The sequence below is a fragment of the Molothrus aeneus genome, chromosome 8 (genome assembly GCF_037042795.1).
Source record: "Molothrus aeneus isolate 106 chromosome 8, BPBGC_Maene_1.0, whole genome shotgun sequence".
In the NCBI taxonomy this organism is placed as follows: Eukaryota; Metazoa; Chordata; class Aves; order Passeriformes; family Icteridae; genus Molothrus; species Molothrus aeneus.
The window spans coordinates 21,826,248-21,845,734 of NC_089653.1; the positions used below are offsets into that span (position 1 = coordinate 21,826,248).

A 19,487-nucleotide genomic window follows, 5' to 3' on the forward strand; every position below is an offset into this window, starting at 1 on the left:
CTTCTCTCCAGCTTGTCTCCACCACCATCACGTTTGCAGTCTAGAACCACAGCCCCAAAATCTGCCTCACAAGTGGTTGTGATAGCCTCAGGGAGAGGCTCATTTATTTGCAATACAGTCAAAGGGAGCAGAAGCCCGGGAAGGCAGGCAGCCCTGGTTTTGCTACAGAGCAGTGTTCTGCACAAGTAGAGCTGTGCCCCTCGATTTGGACTGCCCAGCTCTGTGTAACTGTTGGCAGCTCTCCCCACCCAAGCACTAGCCAGGTTTAAAGCTAAACTGAGGCTTACTTACATGCCTTGACATCAGCCTCGTAGTTGGACGACTACAAATAGTTACAAAAAGTAAATACATTATAACATTCAGTCTTTGATTAAACTAAATTTCATTCCCTAATGCTAAAGCATCTCTAAGGTAGATTCACCTGGCATGGTGAAGTACAAAAACTAAGACCACCACCACTGGAGGTCATGATCTCCCTGCCTGGCAGACAGCTTTTCCCCTCTACCTTGGAATAAATTATGCAGCTCCAGACCCTTGTGTGCGCAGCAGGCAGGATGTGGTAGTAAGGTTAACAGCTCGCTCAAGTCCAGATGCTCAGTCTCTGGACAGCCAGAGAAGCCACCCTCTTTGCTTCCCCACTGCAGAGAGGCCAATTCCTGGCAGCTTGGCTGTGGGTGAGTGGCAGCAGGAGGAGCTGTCTCACAGCCGGCCCCTGCCTACAGAGCCGTGGTTTCTGCAGCAGTGATGCCGGCGTCCTTTGCCATCGCAGAGAAGATGCCCTGCTTCATGAGCAGCTCCTTGGGGCTGTCGAATTCCACAATCTGCCCAGCTTGCAGCACCATCACCCTGGCAGAAGGGAACAAGGCCTCAGCTCCCAGGATCTGAGAGGATAGCACAGCTGGTGCCAGCACTGCAGCCCACCAACCCTCACTCCTCCTGAGCCACTTTATGTGGTTCTCCTAGCAGCAGTGCTGAGGGCACAGCAGTGAGAGGGCACAGCCCTCCTCCCTGTGTTATGGGTGACACACATAAGGTGTCAAGAGCAAATGCTCCTATGGTCTGTTGCTGAAGGATCTCAAAAAATATTTCTCCCACAAAGGCAGCATTTCTGCATGGACATCCCTACTATCCTTCTGTTCTCTTCACCACTGTGTATTACTGTCCCAGGCTCTGCATCCACCCCTTCCCCGCTGGCTGCATTCTCACTTCCGCTGCTGTCCACCTCTAGCCCCATCCCAAGAATCCAGATGCCCACTGCCTTTGCCCTGCAGTATGGTCCCGTGGTACCTGTTGCTGTCCATGATGGTGTGGAGGCGATGGGCGATAGTAAGGACAGTGCAGTCAGCAAACGCACTCCGGATTGTTGTCTGGATTAAATGATCCGTTTCCAGATCTACGGCTGCTGTTGCTTCATCCAGGATGAGGATCTTGGCTTTGCGGAGAAGGGCCCGGGCCAGGCACACCAGCTGCCTCTGTCCAACACTGGGAGGAGATGAAGAGCATGAGTTACAAGACAGACACTAGTGGACCTTCTGCATCTCGCTGCTCTGACCCCAACACTGTCCCTGGCCTTTCCTCACTGACCATCTGCCACCCTCAGCACCACGTCCCTCAGCATATTACTCTCTGAGCCACCACAGAAGGGTTGGCTCACACTAGCTCGCTAAGAGCCCTGACTCCTCTGCCATTTTCTTCCATTTTCACTTCCCAGAAGCTTCTGTGCATCAGCCCTGGACAACCACTTTGCTGGAGGCTGCTGTTCCAGGCTGGTCCCTGGGATTTAGAGAAGGGAGGGGAGCTGGGCCTGTGTCTGCTCCTCTGCTCACCTCAAGTTCTCCCCTGCCTCGCTCACGTGATGCAGCAGCCTCTCGGGAAGGCCTTGCACATAAGTCTTCAGGTGAGCCAGCTCCAGGGCCTTCCAGACCTCCTCGTCTGAGTACTGGTCAAAGGGGTCCAGGTTCATCCGCAGGGTTCCAGTGAAGAGCACGGGGTCCTGCCAGGGACAGCACCGTGTTCAGCCCCACCACAGCCATTTAGCAGGGGCAATGGCTCCTGGCCTCCAAGTGTGGCCACATCCTGCTCACACCACTGCCTGCAGCTGGCAAGGGATGTGGTGACAGCCTGCTCACAGGCCTTTGGCACGTCCACAGCACCCAGGGACACACTGAGGCCATGCAGTGCCTGCAGGGGCCATGCAGCAGTGGGATGTGGAAAGGTGGGGGTCAGCTCACCTGGGGGATGATGGTGAGGTTGTTGCGCAGGTCGTGGAGGCCAATTGTTGCTATGTCCACGTCATCGATGATGATCTTCCCTCCAGCCGCCTCCAGCAACCGGAACAGGCAGTTGGTGAGGGAGGATTTTCCAGCCCCAGTCCGGCCCACAACCCCAACCTGTGGAAGCAGCTTATTAGACCAGATGACAGGACTGTAGAAAACAGGGCAGATGCTCTCTATCTTGGTCTGGTGGGCCTTCCTGCCCTTACCATCACCCAGACTGTCTGCTTTAGTTCCTTTCCTGCAGCTCAAGTCCCCAGGAGCCACATCCCATCACCATCCCACCCCAGCGCACGGACTGAAGCCAAGAAGAAGAAACAGCTTTAACAGAGTAAAGAGTGTAGTAAGGGCAGAGGCACCTTCTCAGTGCTCCCAATGTTACAGGTGATCCCCTGAAGAACCAGGTCCAGTTCAGGTCGGTAGCGAACTTTGTAGTCAATGAACTGGATCTCGCCTCTGCTGGGCCAGCCACGTGGTGGACGCTTTTTTGTCACCCATGGAGCCTGGGGGAGGGCACAGGAGCATTAAGGGGGTTCACTCTGCAATGCTGACTAGCACCAAGCTGTGCAGCAGGTGTTTTCTCAGATCCTGGATCCCTCACCTCATTCTTCACGGTCACATACTCATGGACCCGCTCCACAGCCACAATGTTGGTCTCCAGCTCCGAAGATGTCCTCACCAGCCAGTTCAGTGTCTGGGTCACCTGCATGGCAGAATCAGAGGGTGCAGAGCTCAGTGGCACCCAGGGAAAACCACCTCCCACCTCAGCCCAGGGAATCATCCTGGGCACAAGCACACCTGGCCTTGCCCCTAATGCTCCACTGCTGAGACACAGCCCCCCTCTCCCCAGCCCTTCAAAAACTTTGCTGCAGCATCTCTGATCCACAGCAGGGCCATTTTCTTCCCCATGGCAGCAAGTATCCCACTCAGACTGGGATGAATATGTGCTTCCATGGCTCTATAGCCACTCTCCAGGTGATGGGACACCCCAAATAATCCCATTTCCATGGATCAGAGCTGGTGGCAGGGCAGCATCCTGCCAGCAGCCCAGAGCTCCCAGAGACAGCCCTGCCCCAGAAGGAGAAAATGCTTTCAGTGACTCACATTGAGAGCAGAGGAGACAGAAAGACCCACGATGCCGCCCTCCAAAGTGCCCTTTGCAATCACTGCCAGGAGTGCAGAGAAGAAAACCACCAGGCTCCCAACGAACTCCAGACGGATGGCCAGCCACCTGCACCAGGAGAGGACAGCTGAGAGGGGCAGGAAGGCATCTGCCTGTGCCCAACACACAGCCCGCCAGTAACAGCACACTGCAGCAGCATCCCCCACAGCCAGCCCCGAGCCCAGTGCTTTGCACACTGCACACATTGGTGCATGTACACAGCAGGTCATCTGTGGCCAATCCTGCAAGCAGGTTCATTTATGTTAGTCCATGTCTCACACATAACCTCCTGTGCTGGTAGTGCCATGTATCAGAAGAGCCCCAAACATTCAACCCTCAAACACCCAAATCATTTACCAATAAGATTCAAAACCAGAAAGTGCTCACATTGCACTCCTGCTGGGCCTGGAGGATCACCCTCTTCCCAGAACTCACCAAGAGCATCTCAGCCCTTGACTGCACAACTCACCCTGCCAGCCTCTGGACACTATGTAGGGGAGAATACTTTGGCTTTCAAAATCACCCTAACATGTCCCATTGCCACAGATGGTGCCCCTCTCCTAAACTGCCCCAGTACCTATGCAGACCCTCAATGCTGAGACCAAAGGACTGCAGGGAGGGATCCCAGGGATCTCTCTCAGGACCCAGAAGCCCAGGCAGAAGTGCTGCTAGCTGTGCTGTGGCATAAGTGGTAAAACTCACCTATTCGATATTATCCAGGAATAAACACTTTTCTGATTTATGTCCATGGTGATCTCATTTTGCTTCAGGAATCGTTCTTGGTGTCCATAGGCCCGGATCACGGAAAGGCCTGACACTGTCTCACCAAAGTGGGAGTAGATGGGAGACCTGGTGACAGAGTCCAGACGCCTCAGCTGGCGTGACGTGGACACGTAGAAGCGCTGAAATGAACGGCATAGACTGGTTACCAACACAAAGCACAGACGCCACCAAGATACTGCTCTCAGCAGGGCAGAAGCTTCACTCAGGGCCCAGTTACTCACCAGCACAAAATAGTAGAAGATGCTCAAGGGAATGATAACAACAGCGAAGAAGGGAGTGGCCAGGCAGATCACAATCAGTGTGCTAATGATGGCCATGAAACAGGAGATCCAGCTGCGGAAGGACATGGGAATGGTCTCATCTACCGTGAAGATGTCCTGGAGCATATAAAAAAAGTATAGAGAAGCAGTCAGTGACCCCAGAGAGAAGGAGAAGCCCAAAGGCCCCATACACACAGGGCTCCTACACACTCCTGTGATAATAGAGTGCCAGACACTTGTAAAAATATCAGACCATCCTGAATTGGTGTTATGGTCACAACCTCATTTAGGGCCACAGTCCTTAGCTTGTAAACAGCTGAGTTAACAGAGAAACTTGTAGGTACACAGTTTGTGGTAAGTGGGAGTGGAGCTGCAGCTGAGCCTCATCCCCAATGGGCTACAGCTGTGAAAAACAGGTGAACAGCATTGAAGGTAATGAGACATGGAGTGCCAAAGTGCACTGACCAATCACAAAAGGGTAAAGAGGACACACAGGTGTAAAACATGTAAGATAAAGGGTATAAAAGGTTGGGCTGAAAAGCAAGAAGAGCAGATGCAGCCCTTTGAAGCAAAGTGATGTTGTACTGTATGGGCAGACACCTGAAGCCTTCTGATGTGGTATAGTGTCACTCTGGGCAAATGCTTAAAGCTTTCTGAAATTGTATGGTGATACTTTGTATGTCATGGCCCCCTCAACTGTGACATATGCTGTGACAGAAACTTCCTATAATATTCCTCTGTTACATAGACCAGCTTTAAGAACTGCATCTTCATCAGGACCTAGGATACAGGAGCAGTAATTGAAGCAAAAAGAGGGACAGGGCAAACTCCAGGTCCATGCAGGTACACCCAGGTCTCCAGCTGGTCCTCATCCATCTCCTAGCCAGGCACCACATATTCTCTCAACTCAGAGTAAACCCAGACCCATAGGCTTAATTTTAAGAAGAAATTTGATTCTCAAAAATCAAGAGATGGTACCAAAGGAAGAAGTGGAGAAGCAGCACACTTGAAATTACCTGTTTGAGGTTTTTGACCTTCACTTAGATAGAAAAGATTGTAGATTTTGCTGGAAGCCTATAAACAGAAGGACTTCTTATTGTGGGACATGAGCTCAAGGCTCTTATTTCTCTTAGTCATCTACTATGGACCCTCTTCTGTTTCTCCACATCCTTCTTGCCCAGGTGACTCCAAAGAGGACACAGTATCCAGGTGTAAGCTCCTCAGCACTGAGCAGAGCAGGTAACAACTTCCTGTGATTTGCCACACTGCCTTTCTAATAAAGCCCAGGATGTGGTTTGGCTCACAGTCAGCCTTGCATCCCCATGTCCTCCTGGTCCCTTCCTGGCCTTTACCTGGGCCCAGCTCTGCAGTGCTCAACAGGAGCAGGGTTATGCCACTACCCAACGTTCTGCAGATGTGGTGGAACAAACCTTCTGTGTGTTGGGGCTGTTCTCTTACCTTGGCAAAGCGATTGATGATGCGGCCCACCGGGGTGGTGTCGAAGAAGCTCATGGGCGCGCGCAGGATGTTGCTGAGCAGCTGCTGGTGCATGACACGGGAGGCTCGCATGGCGCCCTGGGCAGACAGCATGGTTGCAAAGAGCAGGAAGACAGCTGCAAGGAGAGCACGGGGCTGTCACCAGCTCATGGGTGACACTGGCCCCAGGTACCCTTTGGCTTGATGGACACACCAAGCAGTGCCAAGCCAGCAGCTCTGCAGCGAGCCGCTGGGATAATCCTGCATCCCTCCTTCTTGGGAGGCCCAGCAACTGTGTCCCAGCAGAGGGGAGGAATACTAACCCTATTGGAAAGCCTTGGGCCCTAGCACTATGTCTAATCTGATTAAGGAAAATTATCTTAAACTGAGGGGGCAACACAGACTTGGGACAATTTCTGCTGCTTTCAGACTGGTGTGTGTCCACAATTCAGCCAGGAGCTGGAAGGAAGGCAGCAGCAGGCAAATGAACAAAATGCTGGGTCCCCTGCTCCTTACCGCACTGCTGGCTGCAGGCCTTGCAAGTCATATCCCTCCTGGACCACACAGAGGAGGTGAGTGGGACCTGCTGTCCTCCCACACTGACCTTGTGAGAGCCCCAGTGCCCCAAAGACACCGATGCGCAGGTCCCGCAGCTGCGTGGGGTAGCTCTGGTTCTGGTAGCGCACAGAGTCGTCGGTCCAGTCACTGAGCCACAGGTTGCTCCCCACGTAGGCCACGTATTGTCCAACGTAGCCCATGACAATCCAGAAGGTAAAGCACAAGCCAACAGCATGCAGGTACCGCAGGTACATGGAGAACTTCACCTGTGGACCAACTGAGCCCTCAGACCGCAGGCAGTAACACCCAGCACAGCCTTGGGGCTCCACCTTGCTGCCCACCGTGCTCCCCTCCACCACCCCACCACCAGTCCCAGGCAGCTCTGTCTCCTTGGCTGTGGAAGCCCACACCAGCTTCTCTGAGCCACAGTCAGGGTCTGGCAGCAATTGGCCAGAGCAGCACAGTGCTTCATCCCTCCATGCTCCTCACCCTGCCGGTTTCCACAGCTTCCTTCTCGATCAGTTGCTGTCCCTTCAGCTTCTTCGGGGGCTCCTCCTGGGCCTTCTTCTGGGAACTGGTGCTCCTTTTACTAAGGCTGCAGGGAGGTGATGAGTACCATTAGTCATATGGTGTTGAATTGGTCCTAATCTCCTGGGGGTCCATCCCTGTGCTGCACTGGGTCTTCAGTGGTGGAGTCCTCTGGAAAATAATGTCCTAACTGGGGCAGCTTTGAGTGAGCCTTGTGGAAGCACTAGGCATGTGCAGCCATAGAATTAAAGCCTCATTCCCAAAGCAGAACTAGCCATCAGCACAAGTTTCAGGGAAGACTGCAGAGTAAGGCTGTGGCACACTAGAGTGAGTAAAGGCAAAATCAGATGCTCCTGACCCAGAGCAGCTTGTGGTAGGAGCAGGCAGGGAGGCTCCCAGCAGGAACTCCCTGGGAAGCCCCCAGATCCCTGTCTCTGAGGGAGCAGTGCTTGTGGCAGGGGAAAGAGCTGAGAGCTCAAGTCATGGCCCACCTGCGACTCAATTTTCTCCGATGGATGCTGGCCTCTCGCTTCAGGGTCATTGTCACCACGTCTTCAGTGCGCTCCTCCATGCAAGGATCCACAGCTTCATCAGCCTCCTCTTCATCCCCAGCTAGAGCAACAGCTACAAGCACAGGGATGAGGGAAGGTAGGGTCAGGCACTGAGGAAAGAGCAGGTCCCATACACCACACCTCTGCTCTGTGCCATACCCCAGGCCGTGGCTGTGTCCTACCACCACGTATCACACCTTCTCCAACCTTGCTGCAAGACCAGCACAGCAGGAGGAGGAAGAAATGCATTGTGCTGGAGAGAGAAGTGATAGGGGACACAGGGCTAAAGGCCTGCTCAGAGGCAATCCCTCCTGCTGACTCCTCCCAGCACCACGGGCCAGACCTCAGGCAGAGATTTGTGCTAGTTTAGTAGTGCAAGATCTGGTAGTTCATGTCACTCCAGCTCAGAAGCATCTCCTTGAGCAGGTGGAGGTGGGCCCTCTGAAGACATACTGGGAATAGCCAGGCTGCAGCAGGACAACTGGGCTGAGCTCTGACAGGGTAAGCACCCACCTGACCTCACACCACTGCTACCCATAGCACTGGGGGATATGATAAAGATGAAATATTATCCAATGGGATGTTTAGAACTAACCAAAGGGTCTTTCTGACCTCAGCATCACAAAAATATTAAGCCTGTTGCCACATAAGATTTTGGGACCCATAATAAATGAACTAAAAAGGGAGTAAAAAATTAAACAGGTCCTGTGCTGGATGTTCAACATAACGCTTGAATGCAAGTCTTAGTCAGAAGTTATTGTGCTGCTGATTGCCTGAAGCTGAGAAGGATTCACAGCAGCCACCATTGGTGCCTGGATTGGATAGGGCCAGGTCAGGCTGACACATCAGACCTTCATATCCCCAAGATACACCCACAGCCACTCTAACTGCCACAGCCCCACTGTGTTCCCATACCTGCAGTATTTTCCTCTGAAACATCCTCCTCCTGATTTCCATACAAGTTCAGGAACTGGGAAAAGGCCCCCTTGTTTGCAAGCAGGGTGCTGTAGGAGCCATACTCAGACACTGCTCCTGCTGCCAGCACCACAATGTTATCGACCTGGGGCAGGAAACTGATACTGTGCGTCACCAAGATCCGTGTCTGCAACAAAGGGGTGCAGGGTAGTGATCATCAGAGCACCCCTCATCCCCAGCCATGGCTCTGCAGGCTCCCCATCTCCCACTTGGGGACTTGTCTGCTTAGCAATGCTTGGCTATGAGGACACAGGGTACCCCTCTGGGGACTCCTGAGGCCTCTCCTGCCTGCTGCAGCCCCCTGTGAAAGCTGCAGGATTCCCCTCTGTCCCAGGCAAGCAATCTCAGACTTCCTCGGATGGCTAACACCACACCAGTGCCACTCCTGCCTGGCTGGGGGGGTGGGTCGGAGGGTGTGGGTGCTCACCTTCTTTTGCAGCAGCCCTTTTGGCCCCAGCACGTGCTCGAAGAGGTACTTGCCTACGTGGGCATCCACGGCCGAGAGCGGATCATCCAGGACGTAGATGTCTGCGTCGCTGTACACCGCCCGCGCCAGGCTCACCCGCTGCTTCTGGCCCCCGCTCAGGTTGATTCCCTGGGAGGAAGGGAAGGACCTCCCTGCACATGGGGCTGGCACAGGGCAACTGCTCTGGCCTCTGCTGCAGGTGCTATCGGAAACCCCTGGTGCCCAGGGCTGATACCTTCTCTCCAATCTCTGTCTGGTCACCTGCAGGCAGCAATTCCAGGTCTGGAAGGAGGGCACAGGCCTTGAGAACCTGCTGATACCTGGCTTCATCCACTTCCGACCCAAAAATGATGTTGTCTTTCAGTGTGGCATTCTGAATCCAGGCCTGCTGGGGGACATAGGCTAGGGAGCCCTGGAAGGAGAGACAAGAACCTGTCAGAGACCAGCCTGAGCACTGACACCTCCTGCAGCCTGTCCTTGCCCAGAGCCACCACTCTGGGACAGTCCTGCTCTACTTCTCTGCTGAGCTCCCAGGCAGCTCCAAAGCCCTGTGGACCAGCTGGTTCCTCTCACCTGGATGTTGATGTGTCCCTTGATATTCTCCATCTCCCCGAGCATGGCTGACACCAGTGAAGATTTGCCTGAGCCCACAGCCCCCACCACAGCCACCAGGCTCCCAGGTGTGATGTCCAAGGTGACACTGCAAAGACACGAGGGCTGAGGAAGCAGCACTGCCAGGCCCCTCATCAGTTCCTGAGTGGGACAGGGCAGTGTCTCTGGGACACTCATGCCTAGCAGCACTGAGAGGTGGTTGCCCTCCCCAGCTAATAACACAGAAAGCTTCCCCTGCCCAGCCCTCTGTCCCCTGATGGGGCACTCACTCTCTTATGGCAGCGTTGCCGTCCTGCTCCCAGGCAAAGGTGGCCTCTGAGAAACGCACAGCACTGCCTGCCAGAGAGAGATGTCCCTCAGAGAGGGGAAAGCCCAGGGCTGGGCCAGCCTGAGGCCCACAGGGAGCAATCTGAGGTTCACCTGCCTGCAATGGGGTTGTGGTGGATAGCTGAGGTGTCCAGGTCTTCTCCACTCAGGTAGCGCTCCAGCCTCACAGTTGACACATTGACCTGCCATGGTGGAAAGAGGATGAGGATGGCACATGGGCATGGGCGGGCTGGCAAGAGCCCCATAGGCAGAGCATCACATCACAGTCCCCACCTAACCTCTGGGCCCCAAACCTGTGTTATGCAGGTGAGTGCTGTCCCACCCCAGTGCCAGCAGAGTCCTGGTGCTGAGCCCTGGGGGTCCATCACACACCTGAGCCCCATCTGCTGCTTTGGACAGAGGTCATGGGATCCCCCTGCACCCCCTGCCCCAGGTGAGGCCTGACCTGCACCAGGGCAGAGATGACCATGGGCAGCGTGGCCATGGGGAAGCGCAGCACATTGAAAAGGGAGATGGCAGTGAAGGCCTTCTGTGCATCCAAGATGTTGTTCTCATCCACAAGCACGTAGACAGCAAAGCTTGCCAAGGAGACCTAGGACAGATATAAGGGAAAGCCACCATCAGTGTGTTTGTGTGCAGCCCAGACCCTCAAATTACCCCAAGGCCTCAGCAGTGCTTTCATGCTGGGGACCTGTTCCCTTCCTGCTTCTGTTCTCCCTTGGGCCCCATTTCACCACCCTGATGGGACCTCTCCCTTTCCACCACAGCTCTCCTGCCAGGAACCAGAACCATAATCTATATCCCCCAGCCAGCCCCTTCCTCACTGCAGAAACACTCCAGCTGAGGTCCCAAATATTTCCCATCCCCTTGGCCACAGCTCAGCCCCAGCTCAGAGGAAGGGACACCCTCCCCAGGGCTGTTGTCACTCACTCACCAGGAAAGGAGCACATGTGAAGGCAAAGATAGAGACTGACTGCAGGTAACCAAAGTTCACCAAGTTCTTGAGCTCACGAGCCCGAATCTCATTAACTCGCTTCTCAAAGGAGGGCTCCCAGGCAAAAAGCTTCAGGATCTGCAGGGTGAGCAGGGTGAGCAGGTGCTGGTCTCACAGGAATGCCCCCCTCCACACTCAGCTCACTGGTGGCCAGCACCTCCATCACCTGGCTTGCCCAGAAGCCAACTGGCCACTCCATCTCCCCTCTGCTGTCCTGCTTACAGCATTTCCCCACTGCACTCCCACTCCCTCACTGCCATCTCCTCTGCCACCATGCCACTACCACAGCCATGCAGAAAACCCTCTCTTGGCTCCCAACTCTTAGTCCAAGTACCCAGAGCTCCTCCCCAGCCAACTTTTCAAAAGATGAGGCAGCTGAGGGAATTGCTCAGACCCAGACCCAAGCTAGACTAACACTGGTGCTGTAGGGTTATAGAGGTGCTGCCTCCAGGGACAGTGCCCCAAGAAGAGGGGTGCAGCAGCTGCCCAGAGAGTCTCCACTCCACTGCCCACCTTGATTCCATTGAGGATTTCAGTCATTATTTTCATGCGTTCATCCTTGTTCTTCATGTTACTCTCCTACAAACAGAAGAGCCAGACATCACCTGAAGCAGACAGCAGCTCACCCTTGGAAATCCATCTGGGCTGCCACAGGGAAGGGAAGGATGGGCTCCACAGCCCAGAGGAGTCATCCCATGAAGCTGAGCCTTGGCTCCCTGTGGGTCTGGACAAGTTGGGGAAAAACACCCCCCCGCTGTCAGGTAGAAGCTAAAGCTTTATCTTATGGGTGGCAATATCTCATTTTTAGCCCTCAAGGCTGTGCCCAGTCTGGTTCAAGTTCAGCTGTGATGGTAGAACAGATCTCACCTATCTCCTCCTCATGGCAGCTGATCTCCTCTGGCTCAGGCTGGAGGCACCCCCAGCCCAAGTGAGATCAACTTCCTAGGCTGGGAAAGATCCAGAGCATAAAAGCAAAGGGTAGGGAGTGTGGCAGATGAGGGAGGGCAGCAACAGTGGGGTTGGACGTGGGAGACCAGGGAGGATACTGCACCCACCACTGACCTGAATGGTTTTGGCCTTGGCAACCAGGAATGCGTTTATGGGGAGCAGCAGCAACAAGGTTGCAATGCCAGCCAAGACAGAGGGGCCCAGCTCTCCCCAGAGGAAGACAATGGAAAGGATGATTTGCAGGGGGGATGACCACAGCTGGTGAATAAAGTTGGCCAAGTCCATGAACCTCTGGGCATCAGCTGACATCAGATTGACAGTCTCTCCCACCGTGGACTCCTTGCGGGTGGCTCCGGACATGGTGAGCGACTGGAAAGAGAAACCTCAGTCAGCAGAGGCCAGCCGGGGAGCAGCCCTGCTGCCAGCAGCATGGCTCAGAGCAGGGAATCAGCAGACCAGGCTGAAACCACTTCTGGGTTTGCTCCTGGTGCTTCTGTACTGGGCACCAGTGCTCTCCTCACTGCCTGCACACCTGGAGCCACTGGGTGCAAAGAAAAGCACCCTGTGCAGGAATCCTAGGTGTTGTGCACCTGCCCCAGGTGCTGCACTGCTCTGAAGAGAACCCTGCCCCAGCCCCTGGTAGCTGTCAAACACATGGCTGCAGCACCCAGGTCCCAAGCAGAACTAGGGCTCTCAGTGTCCTCAGGGCTGGGGGGGTGTCCCCCAAGCTCTCCCTCTGCCTTCTGAGGAGGAAAGTGCACACACCCCAGGTTGATGGGGCAGGTGCATGATTTTATCCACAGCCCAGCTTGGAGGAAGCCAACAGGGATGATGACAGGACCATACAGACCTTCTTGTAGATGGCAGCGATGAGACTGGCTCGCACATTGATGCCAAGCTGGAAGCACAAGCTGAAGTGCTGCTGCAGGCAGAGGGACTGGATCACTGCTGTCAGGAAGAGCAGGATGGCATACAGATAGCCTTGCCAGGCAAAGGCATCCTCATCTGACACAAAGGCAATCAGCAGCCTGGCAGGGAAGGAAGCTCATGAGACACACAGCCTACTGAGACACACCCAAGCAGGATGCTCCCAGTGAATGCAGGGAGAGCATCCTCACAAGAGTGGTGAGCCAAACCCTGCCCCAGAGAGCTGGCTCGATGCTCAGCAAGCTGGGAACCCTGTTCTGCCACAGACAGGGCAGAGGGTCACTAATGGAAGAGCATCCACAGCAGAGAGACTGTGCTGCTCTGCACAACAAACCAGGGAGGCCCTGCTGGGCTGAGCTGCACTGGCTCTGGAAGGGCCCCAAAAAGAGCCAGGACTGTCTCCAGGGAGGGAGCAGGGCTGCACAACAGGATGCAAGGGAGCAGGATAACACACATAAGAGCTGGCAGCCAGCTCAGATCAGTTCTTTGTTAAACTGTACCCCAACACATTCTCCTATTTTTGGTGAGGGTACAAAATGTCCCCAGGTTCTGTGGCTGGGAGAGGCACACCTGGAGATGGTGGGGCTGGATACAGAGCACACAATGGGAGGTGGTGGGGCTGGGAGCAAAGTCAGGACAGAGAGAAAGAACTCACTTCAGCAGCTGGGGGCTGACAAACACAAGGGCATCATGCACCACCTTGAATGCCACTGCTAGCAGGAGATTCTGCTGGAAGGTCTTGCCCAAGGTTTTCATCAACCAGCCCCTGGGGTAATCCTTGGGAAGGCCTGAGTCCTCATTGTCTCCCTTCTTCTTCTTCTTCTTTGGCTGCTTCTCCTCCTAGAGGAAAGCCCACACAGAAGTGAGGGAGCTGGTTGTACACACATCCTGCATCTGGAAGGATGCTTTAGGGCAGCACCTCACTGACCTCAGATCAGGAATCCTGAACAAAGCCTTGGCTTTAGCTCCTGTCACACTCCCTTTCACTGATCTCTGCTTATGCCATACACAGCCAGGACTAGACCTTCTCTTTTGTACCAAAGACAATTGTTAAAACCCAAACCAGCCTGAACCTCAGGCCAAAAATCAGGCAAAAATCATGAAGAATCTGAGGCCAGGGGTGGTCATGGAATGATGTTCCCTCTGACCTCATTGCTGGAAAGTAACTGAGGTAGATAGACATAAGGGAACTCCTTGTACTGCAGATTTGAGGGTGGTTCCTGTCTTTATGTAAGGCAGAAAGATGGAGACTTTCTCGGTCTCTCAAAATATGGGGATCTGCCAAGGACATGACAGGAAGACCCTGCCATGGTTTCCCCTATCCTTGCCCATGGTCCTGTGGGATCAAAGAAGGGAACTGCAGGGAGGTGAGGTGACCCTACTCCCTGAGGCTGGACCTGGATGTCTCAGTCTCACACGAGGCCAAGAGTAGGAATGGATTTACCAGCACCAGGATGTCTTGGCTCTGGGCCTTGCTCATGCTGTTCCCATGGTCTGGGTCACCCTCCTGGCGCCTCTTCTTGCGTTTCCGTTTCTCCAGTTCTGCTCTGGCCTTCTGCATTGCAGTCTTCATGTTCTTCTCAAAAGCAGTGTAAAGAGCCTTTGTCTTGTCTTTATCTTTCAATTCCCAGACATCCTCTATCTCCAAAGGCTTGCGATAGCCCTTGAAAACCATGCTGTGGGACAGAGAAATCCAATGACATTTGTTGGAGACTCCTGCTGCAAATGCAGAGCCTTCACACCACCCTGGCCCCGGGCTCAGGCTGCACAGGCTGCACCCAACGTGGTGCCTCTCCCAGCCTGAGCTGCAGGTTCCCCTCAGCCACCTCTGCATTTTACCAGCCCGACCTCCCTCAGAGCCCTGCTCACCTGGTGTACCATTCAAAGGTGATGGAGCTCAGGAAGGAGGCTGTCGCCTGTGGGTTCTGTGGTACAAAGCAAAGGGGGTACTGAGAGATTGTTTATGTGGGGGATGGTTTTGACAAAAGCTGCTTTAGCACCCCCAGCCATTAAGGAGCCTCATAGGTTTCAAACTGTGCCAGCTCCAGCCCCAGAAACCTCAGCTCAGAGCCAGCCACAGCCCACACTGGACACACATGCAGATACCCCAGGCTCCAGCTCTTGCTGAGCCCTGTGCTGAAGTCTTCAGGTCCTCCCAAGGAGCCTGGAGCCTGCACGGAGCCTGCCCTGCCCCACACAATGCTCAGGATGTGGCGCCCCAAACCCAGTCCCCTGTAGTCCTCATACCTTCTTCCCAATTTCCTTTGTTTCTGGCGCAATATCTGAGAAGCCTGAGACAAGGAAGAGCAGCAGCTGGAGCCCATAGGAGATGAAGAAAAGGATAAACTGTGGCAGGTCAGAGATTGGTTCCTGCAGAAATGGAAAGCCCAGGGTTATTGCTGGGGATTGTCTCAAGGCCCCTGGTACTCAGAGACAAGATCCATCCCCTGGCTGAGCCCAACAGAGCAGTGCAAAACTCGCTCTGAGTCCTGGATCAGCTTCCCTTTGCCACCTCTCCCTGCTTATCCCCGACCTCCTCCCATAAGTGTTTAAGTAGAGAAATTAGTCCTGGAGAGTTTATACTTCCGCAAAGAGACAAGATGAATTCAAACAGGGATTCCTTCCCAGGTCTTTTGTGGTTCCCCAAGGTCCCCAGGGCAGCTGGGACCCCAGTGATACCACAGAGAGCTTGTCAAGAGAAGAGTATGAGGAAGCTTGTTTGGGAGCAGAGCAAGACCACGTTGAAGCACAGAGCTTCCTGTGAAACCCAACCTGCAGGGCTCTCCGGACGAGCGACTGGAATGGCAGAATCCCACAGAGAAGGGAGAGTGTCCAGAAGCAGAAAAGCACCCCCGAATCTCTGCGCAAGCAGGAGCGCCGTGCATCCTGCACCAGCAGGACCATCATCTGGGGAAAGAAAATCAGAGCTGCAGGACGAGGGCTGGCTCTAACAGTGCCTTTGGAGCGTGTGTCCTGGGATGCCAGCACACGTGGTCTGCTGGGATTCACTGCCTTGAAAACCCTGAACACACCACCAATCCTTCATAAGCTTCAGAATTAATTATAGAGGGCAAATGTTTACTTCAGGAAGACATAAGATCAGGTTTGAATGCACCCTGATGTTACAGCAGGGCACTATTATTCTTTCTAGCTGTTCTCTCTCCAGATTCTCAGACATGTCAAGCCACGAGGGGTCACACCCTGTCTCCAGCACCTTGCCTCCAGACCTGGAACTGAACCCAGATCACATTCCAGCTGTGCAGCCTCTCTGGTGAGTCCCCTTGCCTTATCATCTCACATGGACTCTGCATGTGAAACTAAATGACATGGCAAAATAAGAAGGAAAGCGAATGAAGGTCTTATTTCGCTTTGAAGTGTAGCTCCTGAGCATTTGTTAAGACTGTTAGAATACTCCATGTCTCACACAAGATGTCTGTAACTGCCATGCACATATTCCATCAAGCTAATAGCCACTAGATCCTCTTTAGCCAGCTCTCTCCTCTGCCTGGGCACCCCACAGTACTTCCTGGCGCTCTGCCCTAAACTGAGCAGCAATGTAAAGGAAGCTGTGAGACATCAGAGCAGTAAACCACGGCCTGATGTTCACACTGCAAAATCAGTCCTTTGAAAAGCACACTGCTCCTAGTGAAATTCTGTCAGGGACTCAGCTACACTTGCAGGCATAGAATCATCCCAGTTTTAAGGATAACAGCAGTGAGCGCTGTACAGCCAGGCACCTGCCCTCAACATATCATCCTCATGCACCACCCACACAGGTTTGGGGCTAGTCCCACCCGATTTCCAGGCTACCCCTGCCCCGTGGACACAGCTTCCCTCTGATCTCTGTGCTAGGGAGGCCTCGTTCTGCTCGGTGCTGCAGTGTCACAGCATGTTCAGGCTGAGCCCTTACCCAGGTGGCGATGTACAGGCTGGGGTTGGTGTACTGCACGGCTGGCACAGCGCCCTGCTCCGCATCTACAAATGCCAGCGCCAGCCCCGCCACCGCCGTCAGCACCAGCAGAGCAGCCAGCACCTGTGGAGAGAGGGCCAGCCCATTGGGGACACTGGAACCACTGGGAGACTGTAACAGAGTTCAGCATAAAATACACCCTTACAGCCTTTTCAACCCAGAGTTGGCCTGGGGCAGCTTTCAACCCTGTGAATGTGCCACAGCTCCACAGGAGCACTGCCATCATTTTCAGTTTGGAAGACAGCAGCCCACAAGATGAGAGGCCCCAGTACACACTCTGCCCTCCCTCCCTGTTATGCCCTCTGTCCCAGACATGCCTCCTGCTGGACTCCCCTTTACATTTCTGTCCTGCATGGTTCCCTGTCCCATTCTTCCTTCCCTCCCACACCTGACTGTAGCACAGAGTCCTTCCACTCATACCACCAACACCTCAGGCTGCTCCAGCCTGTCATCTGTACCCCTCAGCTCCATTCTACCTGTTTGATGATGTAGAGTTTGGTCACAGAGGATTTCTTGGCTCTGGATTTGCACATGGGCAGGAGCTGCCATGGGGCCAAAATCCAGAAGAAGCCGAGGGGGATCCAGACCAGCACAGTCTGCTGGAAGCACACCGGCAGGTCGGCATCCGGACGAGCAAGATAGGAATCATTCTGGGGGCAGCAAGGACAGAACACCAGGTCACATGCAATGGCTTGGCTCTCACTTGGCACACAGGACAAGAGCCAACACTACTACAGGTCCTGCCCACCCAACTCCATGCCATTGCATCCCCCTTCAACACCCACCCTCCTGGCTGAGCATTTCAGCACTCGGCCAAGGTCCAGGCGATATCCCCATCCCCATCTCTGCCTGAAAGAGAGATGGCCACCCCTTGCTGGAGCCAAGCCAGCAGAAGCAGCTGAAGCCAAATCATTCTCCAGATGTCCGTACAGGCTGTCCTATGTTCCCAGGAAGGCTAAAACAGGACAGAGCTCAGTAAGAGAGGCATCATTGCCTCACTGTCTGGTGAACACTGTGCAGGCAGTGCACAGCACTCAGTGCCACAGCACTCCTGGATAAACCCCAGACCCTCTGCTGACCACTGGCACGTGTGTCTCACTGGCAGGACAGGCTGTGAGCCTTGGAATCCACTGCCCTCCCCACAGAGGGGCTGTCCTACCCAGAGAACAGGCACAGGGGATGATGCAGTCACTCACCCAGAAGACAGAGCCACAGAACTTCTCCAGGGCCGCTGACATAGCTCGGGGAAGGAGAAACGGCAGCTCCTTCCTCTCGCTCTGCCCAACTGAGAGACCTGGGCAGATGCTTGGGATAAAAGTCCCCCCACACCCTCAAGCGGTCTTGGGACAAAAAACTCTGATGACCCACAGTTATTTATTAACTCAGTGCTATTGCACAACCCTACAAACCAAAGCAGTGACCAAAAGGGCTTGGGAAGCTGCACAGTCAGGAGAAGAGAGCAGAGGAAGACCCAAGGAAGAGACCAAAGGGGAGATACAGGGAAGTCACAGAGTCACTGCAGGACACCACAGCCATTGCTCAGAAACCATAGCCTTGATCAGTGCACACCAACAGACACAAACTCGTCTGGACCTGCTGAAGACGTTACTTTGATGCAACAGATCTCTCTGGTGAGAAGCATGCTGAAGGCCAACAAAAAGTCCAGCAAAGGCTGGTCCCACAGTGGCTGGTGCCACTTGGCAAGGGGGCCCATGACACCAGCAGTGCCCCTGGCCTGGGAATCTGCAGTGTCTGGCAGCTGAGCTCACCACATGCTGTACTGGTCTTTCTAAGTCTTCAGGATCCAGATTCTTTTTACTAATTTCCAGTCTGCAGGGCCTGAAGATTTTCCAAATTCCTTCTTTTGCTTCTTTCTTTCCCACATTTCCATGTTGTCTGTGTGTTATGGCAGTTGGCTGACCACAAAACCCCAAAGAGACTTTGAATCTTCATGCTAAGGTAACCCCCAACATCTGACAGAAAGAGGATGACTCCCAAGGAGACTGACTGCCACTGAACCCTTGTTGCTTAGGAAGGCCTAAGTGTGACAGGAACACATGGGGACAGTGCTACTAAGGCTAGAACTGGATTTGCTTTATCATGTGTGGTTTTGGGGAACAGCAGATAAAAGAGGACAGTAGGGTGACTGCAATTATTGTGCTGTCTCATTGTACACGGAGTTACAAGATAACTCAGAAGTCAAGGGTGACACGATGAGTAATTCCTCAGGAACCATCAATACCTAAGAAAGGCTCAATGTCCAACTCAGTGGTTAATTATTAGCAATTTCTCTGATTAAATCCACATGTTTTTGTAAATAAAACTATCCATAGTGCTACGTCCTCCAGGCCAGAACCATTACACTGCTCATGAGAGCTGTAAACTGATGCAATGAGTAAGAAGTGAATGGAGCACTCACTCAGCCCTCCTCCATCTGGACTGCTGATGTGATTTGTCTTTCTGGCACTGGCAGAGGTGTCCTCTGGCCTTGCTCAAAACCACTTGGAGCACTGCTGCCAAGGGGCACACTTGTTTATGACACCTCCCTACATAATGCCCCATCCCATTGTTTATCTCAGTTTTTAGTACAGGTTTATCTCATCCTCACCCTGGCTTTAGTCTCTCACTCAAGAGTTGAAGTGTTGCCCTCAGCATAGGATTCCGCTCCCTCTGATGT

General features: G+C 53.8%; 1 protein-coding gene across 1 annotated transcript; it reads right to left on the reverse strand.

Annotated features, from left to right (window-relative positions):
* Nucleotides 1–73: 73 nt before the first annotated feature.
* ABCC2 (ATP binding cassette subfamily C member 2) lies at nucleotides 74–18,048 on the reverse strand. Its single transcript, XM_066555159.1, has 32 exons — nucleotides 18,007–18,048; nucleotides 17,287–17,460; nucleotides 16,751–16,873; nucleotides 15,613–15,747; nucleotides 15,088–15,210; nucleotides 14,710–14,765; nucleotides 14,285–14,516; nucleotides 13,496–13,680; nucleotides 12,764–12,941; nucleotides 12,028–12,282; nucleotides 11,479–11,544; nucleotides 10,906–11,043; nucleotides 10,417–10,563; nucleotides 10,065–10,153; nucleotides 9,914–9,976; nucleotides 9,606–9,732; nucleotides 9,268–9,444; nucleotides 8,994–9,161; nucleotides 8,507–8,693; nucleotides 7,532–7,664; nucleotides 7,002–7,107; nucleotides 6,559–6,778; nucleotides 5,937–6,091; nucleotides 4,440–4,595; nucleotides 4,138–4,337; nucleotides 3,378–3,504; nucleotides 2,875–2,976; nucleotides 2,633–2,776; nucleotides 2,232–2,390; nucleotides 1,827–1,993; nucleotides 1,288–1,482; nucleotides 74–846 (listed from the first exon to the last, which is right to left on the reverse strand). Exons 1-32 carry the CDS (start codon nucleotides 18,046–18,048, stop codon nucleotides 717–719), a joined length of 4,659 nt encoding a protein of 1,552 aa, XP_066411256.1. The 3' UTR covers nucleotides 74–716.
* Nucleotides 18,049–19,487: the final 1,439 nt, after the last annotated feature.

Coding starts and splice junctions, on each gene's coding strand:
- ABCC2 (XM_066555159.1), bottom strand. CDS start 18,048: ATGTCAGCGGCCCTGGAGAAGTTCTGTGGCTCTGTCTTCTGG. Junction 2,391..2,632: donor ACATTGGGAGCACTGAGAAG/GTGCCTCTGCCC, acceptor CTGCTTCCACAG/GTTGGGGTTGTGGGCCGGAC. Junction 1,994..2,231: donor ACCTCACCATCATCCCCCAG/GTGAGCTGACCC, acceptor TGTCCCTGGCAG/GACCCCGTGCTCTTCACTGG.